The sequence below is a fragment of the Cololabis saira genome, chromosome 20 (genome assembly GCF_033807715.1).
Source record: "Cololabis saira isolate AMF1-May2022 chromosome 20, fColSai1.1, whole genome shotgun sequence".
NCBI classification, from domain to species: domain Eukaryota; kingdom Metazoa; phylum Chordata; class Actinopteri; order Beloniformes; family Belonidae; genus Cololabis; species Cololabis saira.
This window is the reverse complement of record NC_084606.1, coordinates 4,771,617-4,779,116: the sequence shown is the minus strand read 5'-3', so window position 1 is coordinate 4,779,116 and position 7,500 is coordinate 4,771,617. Positions and strand designations below refer to the sequence as shown.

General features: G+C 49.1%; 1 protein-coding gene across 3 annotated transcripts in view; it reads right to left on the bottom strand.

The window, feature by feature from the left end:
* The window catches only part of LOC133420128 (FHF complex subunit HOOK-interacting protein 1A-like), a 49,518-nt gene that overhangs the window by 12,727 nt on the left and 29,291 nt on the right, over positions 1 to 7,500 (bottom strand). For 2 of the 3 annotated variants that reach the window (XR_009770580.1, XM_061709713.1), the window contains exons 9-12: positions 5,574 to 5,741; positions 5,327 to 5,406; positions 3,147 to 3,361; positions 2,947 to 3,058 (exon numbers count right to left, since the gene is read on the bottom strand). Coding sequence is in view for 2 of the 3 variants with exons in the window: in XM_061709713.1 (XP_061565697.1) it covers positions 2,947 to 3,058; positions 3,147 to 3,361; positions 5,327 to 5,406; positions 5,574 to 5,741 (575 nt within the window). In the remaining variant the exon portion in view is untranslated. The remainder of the gene's footprint in view (positions 1 to 2,946; positions 3,059 to 3,146; positions 3,362 to 5,326; positions 5,407 to 5,573; positions 5,742 to 7,500) is intronic. The other variant, XM_061709714.1, reaches the window with a different exon arrangement.

Genomic DNA, 7,500 nt, shown 5'->3' with positions numbered 1-7,500 from the left:
TAAGAACAGATCAATATCAGCCTAATACCACCTTAAGAACATATCAATATCAGCCTAATACCACCTTAAGAACAGATCAATATCAGCCTAATACCACCTTAAGAACAAATCAATATCAGCCTAATACCACCTTAAGAACAGATAAATATCAGCCTAATACCACCTTAAGAACAGATCAATATCAGCCTAATACCACCTTAAGAACATATCAATATCAGCCTAATACCACCTTAAGAACATATCAATATCAGGCTAATTATTTCTACTATGAAGTTTTAATGTCTCAGTTAACTTTGAGCCCCCTGGTGGTTGAATTGTGCTGTAGAAATAAACCTGGTATTTAATTTCCTCTTAAATGAATCTTATTAATGCCTATTGCGCTATTTTTATTATTTTCCTGTATTAATTATCAACAGGTCCAGGGTGTATTTTGGTGCAGTGACGTCCTCTGTCCAGCATAGGGCAGTCTCGGACCATTTAAAACCCCTGCATGTTTCTACAGGGAACTTCTAAATTATTGATCCTTCTATTACTGCCAATAATACTGATTATTGATCCTTCCATTACTGCCAATAACACTGATTATTGATCCTTCTATTACTGCCAATAATACTGATTATTGATCCTTCTATTACTGCCAATAATACTGATTATTGATCCTTCTATTACTGCCAATAATACTGATTATTGATCCTTCTATTACTGCCAATAATACTGATTATTGATCCTTCTATTACTGCCTATAACACTGATTATTGATCCTTCTATTACTGCCAATAATACTGATTATTGATCCTTCCATTACTGCCAATAACACTGATTATTGATCCTTCTATCACTGCCAATAATACTGATTATTGATCCTTCTATTACTGCCAATAATACTGATTATTGATCCTTCTATCACTGCCAATAATACTGATTATTGATCCTTCTATTACTGCCAATAATACTGATTATTGATCCTTCTATTACTGCCAATAATACTGATTATTGATCCTTCTATTACTGCCAATAATACTGATTATTGATCCTTCTATTACTGCCAATAATACTGATTATTGATCCTTCTATTACTGCCAATAATACTGATTATTGATCCTTCTATTACTGCCAATAATACTGATTATTGATCCTTCTATTACTGCCAATAATACTGATTATTGATCCTTCTATTACTGCCAATAATACTGATTATTGATCCTTCTATTACTGCCAATAATACTGATTATTGATCCTTCTATTACTGCCAATAATACTGATTATTGATCCTTCTATTACTGCCAATAATACTGATTATTGATCCTTCTATTACTGCCAATAATACTGATTATTGATCATTCACACACCCACGATAAACTTATTTCATGTTCTTCCCTGTCATCACAAACACACTTGTAAAACTTGATGTAAGAACTTTTAGTTGTAGTTAGATGGTAATCCACAGTGATTAGGACCATGGAAGAGTATCAGAGCCAGGCAAAAGAAAAATAAAAATAGTATTTTAGAGGAGGAAGAATCTTTTTTCATTATGCACTTCGAGAAAAAAGTCGAAATGTCGAGAAAAAAGTTGAAATGTCGACAAAAAGTCGAAATGTCGAGATTAATGTTGAAGTACAATTTCGAGAAAAAAGTCAAAATTTCGTGAATAAAGTTGAAATGTTGAGAAAAAAGGCGAAATTTCGACTATCGCTATCGCTCAACGGGCTGCTGTGCGCGCTCCCACGGCCACAAATCAGATTCTTGCACGCAATCACTTTTTGGCACGACACCGGGCCAATGTTTATGGTTTCCCGGGCATTTAGCTTGTTACTCTCCCGCTTTCTTATTTTTGCCTCCTCCGATAAAACTTTTATTTTCTTCTGATTTTTCGCTGCTTCGGCCATGATACCAGCTCCTCGTTCAGCTCACCACCAGCTTCTGCTGAGTTCTGCGCTCCACACCCCGGCCATTTTTGTCTCCACTACGAATCAGGAAGGAGGGGGAAGTGACGTATGCCGTAAAGCAGTCAAAGCCGTAAAAATGTGTAGTTTTTTAGTGTGGCAGGGTTCCTACCATGCTCCTCAAAGTTACATAGTGCCAGTGAAGGCGATACAGACCCCTCAGACCATGACAGAGGTTCATTAAACCTGTTGGAAGTTGATGTACCATCACAATGATGATGATGAAATATTAGATTAAGGTGGAAAAGTTACATCAGAGCCGTCTGGGAGATTTGCTAGGCCCTGTGCGAAATGGCCGGGGGGGGCCCTCGCGCGCTCGCTACGCTCACGCGCGCAAAGTTTTGGGGGGTTTTCGGGTCAGATCGGGTATCTATATGCGCAATTTTAACTCTCCAATTATCAAAATACTGGATACCTTCCCCTAGCTCATCATCAGCTCTTGCCTCGACGCGGGGCCCCACGGCTGCTTGAGACCCGGTCGGATCGGTGATTTTTGTAACAAATTTATCAAACGAGCCTTTCAGAGAGACATTAAACTCTTCCATTTTCTTTATTTTTTTTCTTTTTTCATTCCCTGATGGAAATTTCCTGAATCTGTCTCGTTCTCTCGACATTGTGTGACAGTTTGTTCCAACTCCACCGTCTGGATCAGAGCAGCTTGTGTCTGCGCTTGGTCTGATCAGTTGTATTGAACAACAGACACACGCATCATTGGACATATATTTATTGATATGCACAGACTAGTACACATTTAGGTCTGTAATGGAACGTGACTGTTGATATTTATAAGGGAAAAAACGGAAAAAAAAAAACGAAAAAAAAAAAAAAACGGCCCATAGCGCGAGGCCCCGTGCGGTTCGCACACCACTTGCGGCGGCCCTGAGTTACATAGTGCTGTTTTAAAATAAACTTTGTCAATGTTGAGTTTACCGGTGTTGTAGTTTTGTTAAGGACCAGTACTTTACTTTGTGCAACTCATAAAATTTCCACAGCAGACACAGACCTGTGTGAGGCGGCGATGGCCTGGCGGGCGTCGTACAGGTAGTGCAGGTAGTTGACGTCCATGAGAAAGTCTGAACCACGACAGTAACCCACGCTGTCTGCCACGGCCAGGTCTGACACACACAACCACACAATTTAAGTCAGTTTCTAAGAAGTTATATGACTTTAAAATCCTTTCCTGGACCTGCGGGTGGTGCTGACCTGCTCCCTTGGGCCAGTGCAGGTGCTCCGAGCGGGTGCGGGCCTCGGGGCACCAGGAGGGCAGGAGCAGCAGGAAGGAGGCGGCCCTGGAGGAGCAGCAGTCCCTCTGCTGCAGGGAGGAGGCCCTGGAGGAGCAGCAGTCCCTCTGCTGCAGGGAGGAGGCCCTGGAGGAGCAGCGCTGCCTCCTGCTCAGGTGTCTGCAGGGGATCAGGTACCTGGGGAGACACGTCTGCTCGTTACTGCCCTCCGGTGGCGGGACGCCTCCCACCGCCGCTGGGACAGAGGTTCAGGCTACGAGAGCAGACTAGCGTTGTTTCTGGCAGCCTGTTTCAGTTCTAGTTTTAGTCTAGTTTTTGGGTCAAGCTATCATTTTCGTTTTTATTAGTTTTAGTCACATTCATTATCCTTTTTAGTTGTGTCAAGTTTCAGTCGACTAAAAGTCTGAGGATCCATCCATCCATCCATCCATCCATCCATCCATCCATCGTCCGCCGCTTATCTGTTCCCGGGTCGCGGGGGCAGCAGTCTCAACAGAGATGCCCAGACTTCCTTCACCCCAGAAACTTCCTCCAGCTCCTCCGGGGGGAGTCCGAGGCGTTCCCAGGCCAGCCGAGAGACATAGTCTCTCCAGCGTGTCCTGGGTCTTCCCCGGGGTCTCCTCCCGGTGGGACATGCCTGGAACACCTCCCTAGGGAGGAGAGACATGCCTGGAACACCTCCCTAGGGAAGTGTCCAGCAGGATCCGGTACAGATGCCCAAGCCACCTCAGCTGACTCCTCTCAATGTGAAGGAGCAGCGGCTCGACTCCGAGCTCCTCCCGGGTGACCGAACTCCTCACCCTATCTCTAAGGGAGCGTCCAGCCACCCTGCGGAGGAAACTCATCTCTAAGGGAGCGTCCAGCCACCCTGCGGAGGAAACTCATCTCGGCCGCTTGTATCCGCGATCTTGTCCTTTCGGTCACTACCCAGAGTTCATGACCATAGGGGAGGGTAGGTGCGTAGATTGACCGGTAAATCGAGAGCTTCACCTTTCGACTCAGCTCCCTCTTCACCACGGCGGTCCGGTACATCGACCGCATAACTGCGGACGCTGCACCGACCCGTCTGTCAATCTCACGCTCCATCGTTCCCTCACTCGTGAACAAGACCCCGAGATACTTGAACTCCTCCACCTGAGGCAGGACTTCTCCACCCACCCGGAGAAGGCATGCCACCCTTTCCCGGTGGAGAACCATGGCCTCGGTTTTGGAGGTGCAGATTCTCATTCCTGCCGCGTCGCACTCGGCCTCAAACCGCCCCAGCACCTGCTGAAGGTCCCGGTCCGATGAAGCCAACAGGACAACATCATCTGCAAAAAGCAGAGACAAAATCCTGAGGTTCCCAAACCGGATCCCCTCCGGCCCCTGGCTACGCCTAGAAATCCTGTCCATAAAAATTATGAACAGGACCGGTGACAAAGGGCAGCCCTGCCGGAGTCCAACATGCACCGGGAACAAGTCTGATCTACTGCCGGCAATGAGAACCAGACTCCTGCTCCGATCATACAGAGACCGGACAGCCCTTAATAGAGGGCCCCGGACTCCATACTCACTGACCCCCCACAGAATGGCACGAGGGACACGGTCAAATGCCTTCTCCAGATCCACAAAGCACATGTAGACTGGTCGGGCAAATTCCCGTGAACCCTCGAGCACCCTGCGGAGGGTATAGAGCTGGTCCAGTGTTCCACGACCGGGACGAAAACCGCATTGTTCCTCCTGAATCCGAGGTTTGACTATCGGCCGTAATCTCCTCTCCAGTACCCTGGAGTAGACTTTCCCGGGGAGGCTGAGAAGTGTGATCCCCCTGTAGTTGGAACACACTCTCCGGTCCCCCTTTTTAAAGAGAGGCGCTCGCCTTCGAGCCCCAACCCCAGGCCTGGCTCCAGGGCGGGGCCCCGGTGACACCGATCCGGGCGACGTTACGGTCCTTGGTGTTTTATTTACCATAATAAGCTTGTGAAGTCTGAGCATTTTAGTCTTATTTAAGTCAGAATTCTCCATTTTAGTCTAGTTTTAGTCAAACATTGTATTTAGCCAAACCCATTTTTTCAATTCAAAAAAGGTTATCTTATTATTATATTATTGTTAACCTTATAGACTCAAGAATACATTAATTCCAGATACAGAACACCGACTCACCTGAACACCAGCTGCAGCATCACGTCCTCGCAGAACAAACCAATCAGAGTCCGGAAGAGAGCCAGCGACACGGTTCCCAGCTGAGGGGGGGGCGGAGGGTCAGGACGGCAGGGGGCTGGACAGGTGTGTGTGTGTGTGTGTGTGTGTGTGTGTGTGTGTGTGTGTGTGTGTGTGTGTGTGTGTGTGTGTGTGTGTGTGTGTGTGTGTGTGTGTGTGTGTGTGTGTGTGTGTGTGTGTGCGTGTGTACCTGGAAGGGTGTGTTGACCCGGCTCACCAGCGTGTCCAGCACCTGAACTCCGTCGTGTTGGTGCAGCAGGACGAAGGACAGGAAGGTTTGCAGCAGCGAGGGTTCGGAGACGGAGCGCAGGAACAGGTCCAGGTAGGCGGTGGTGGTCATCACCTCCTCCACCGTCAGCTGGGGGGACAGGGGGGGAGACAGGTGAGGGGGGGTCAGGACAGGTGTAGGGGAGGGGGGGTCAGTGTGTGTGTATAAGTGCGTATCAGTGCGGTAGGGTTGGAGTAGTAGTGCCTGTAGTTAGTGCATGCTGCCTCTGCTTGCTACTTTCTGCTTTCAGCTACCGGTAGCCCTCTGTTTCCGGGGGTGAAAAGAGGAGCCGAGTGTGTAAGTCTCCTCAGTCGGTACACAGCCTCTCCACTGCCAAGACTTGCACACGCTTCCTGGTGGCCACACACGGTAACTGGTTCCTGGCGGTTCCAGGCTGAGCTGTGTGGGATCTCGGAGCAGCAGTGGGGCCAGAGACGCCCTAGAGATGCCCCAGAGATGTCCCAGAGACGCCCCAGAGATGCCCCAGAGATGCCCCAGAGACGCCCCAGAGATGTCCCAGAGACGCCCCAGAGATGTCCCAGAGACGCCCCAGAGACGCCCCAGAGACGCCCCAGAGATGTCCCAGAGATGCCCCAGAGACGCCCCAGAGACGCCCCAGAGACGCCCCAGAGATGTCCCAGAGACGCCCCAGAGACGCCCCAGAGATGCCCCAGAGATGCCCCAGAGATGCCCCAGAGATGCCCAAGAGATGCCCCAGAGACGCCCCAGAGACGCCCCAGAGATGCCCCAGAGACGCCCCAGAGACGCCCCAGAGACGCCCCAGAGATGCCTCAGAGATGCCCCAGAGACGCCCCAGAGACGCCCCAGAGACGCCCTAGAGACGCCCCAGAGATGCCCCAGAGATGCCCTAGAGATGCCCCAGAGACGCCCTAGAGACGCCCCAGAGACGCCCCAGAGATGCCCCAGAGATGCCCCAGAGACGCCCCAGAGACGCCCCAGAGATGTCCCAGAGACGCCCTAGAGACGCCCCAGAGATGTCCCAGAGACGCCCTAGAGACGCCCCAGAGACGCCCCAGAGACGCCCCAGAGACGCCCTAGAGACGCCCCAGAGATGCCCCAGATATTCCCCAGAGATGCCCCAGAGATGCCCCAGAGACGCCCCAGAGATGCCCCAGAGATGTCCCAGAGATGCGGCATGTAGGCCCACCTGCGCGTGGACACGCCCATCAACCACCGTCAACCAGCCACTTACTCCACCCACCAGGAAAGTGGACAACACCACGCTTGAAAATTTCCACTTCCCCAACCTCGGCAACCTTCTCTCCTCCAAAGCGGACATTGACTATGTTTCCATGCAGTCAATAACCCTTTTCTATATATAGCAATAACCCGGTTACACGGCCATGTAAACACCAATAACCCGTTTGAATAACCGGAATTTGCTCATATTCCGGTTTTTAAAAACACGAAAATGACCCCTGGGTTCCTCCATTTCTAACCCGAATATTGGGTCATGTAAACGCCAAACCGAATATCCCCATCAAAAGGAACAGGAATTTGTTTTCTGCACATGTTCTTTTCGCAAGGAATCTTGGTCTTTTGAGTCCAGGAAGTTCTTATAAACACGGAGAAACCAAGACCATGAGGAGACTAATCACTTCATAAATGTAATGAAGGATATCAACATTTCTGCATTTGTAGACGGTAGAAAGTACTGGGATAGCCAGATTTACAAAAAGGTGAGCGAAAAGTTGCGTGAAGCAGCATTTGTAGGAACGCCAGACCAGATCAAGCTCCGCTGGAAGACACTGGAAAAGGCGACTTCTACTGGGATGTTGATTATCCTCCGTGCTGCTGTTATTGTTGTTGTTTTGGATTTGGTTCCAGG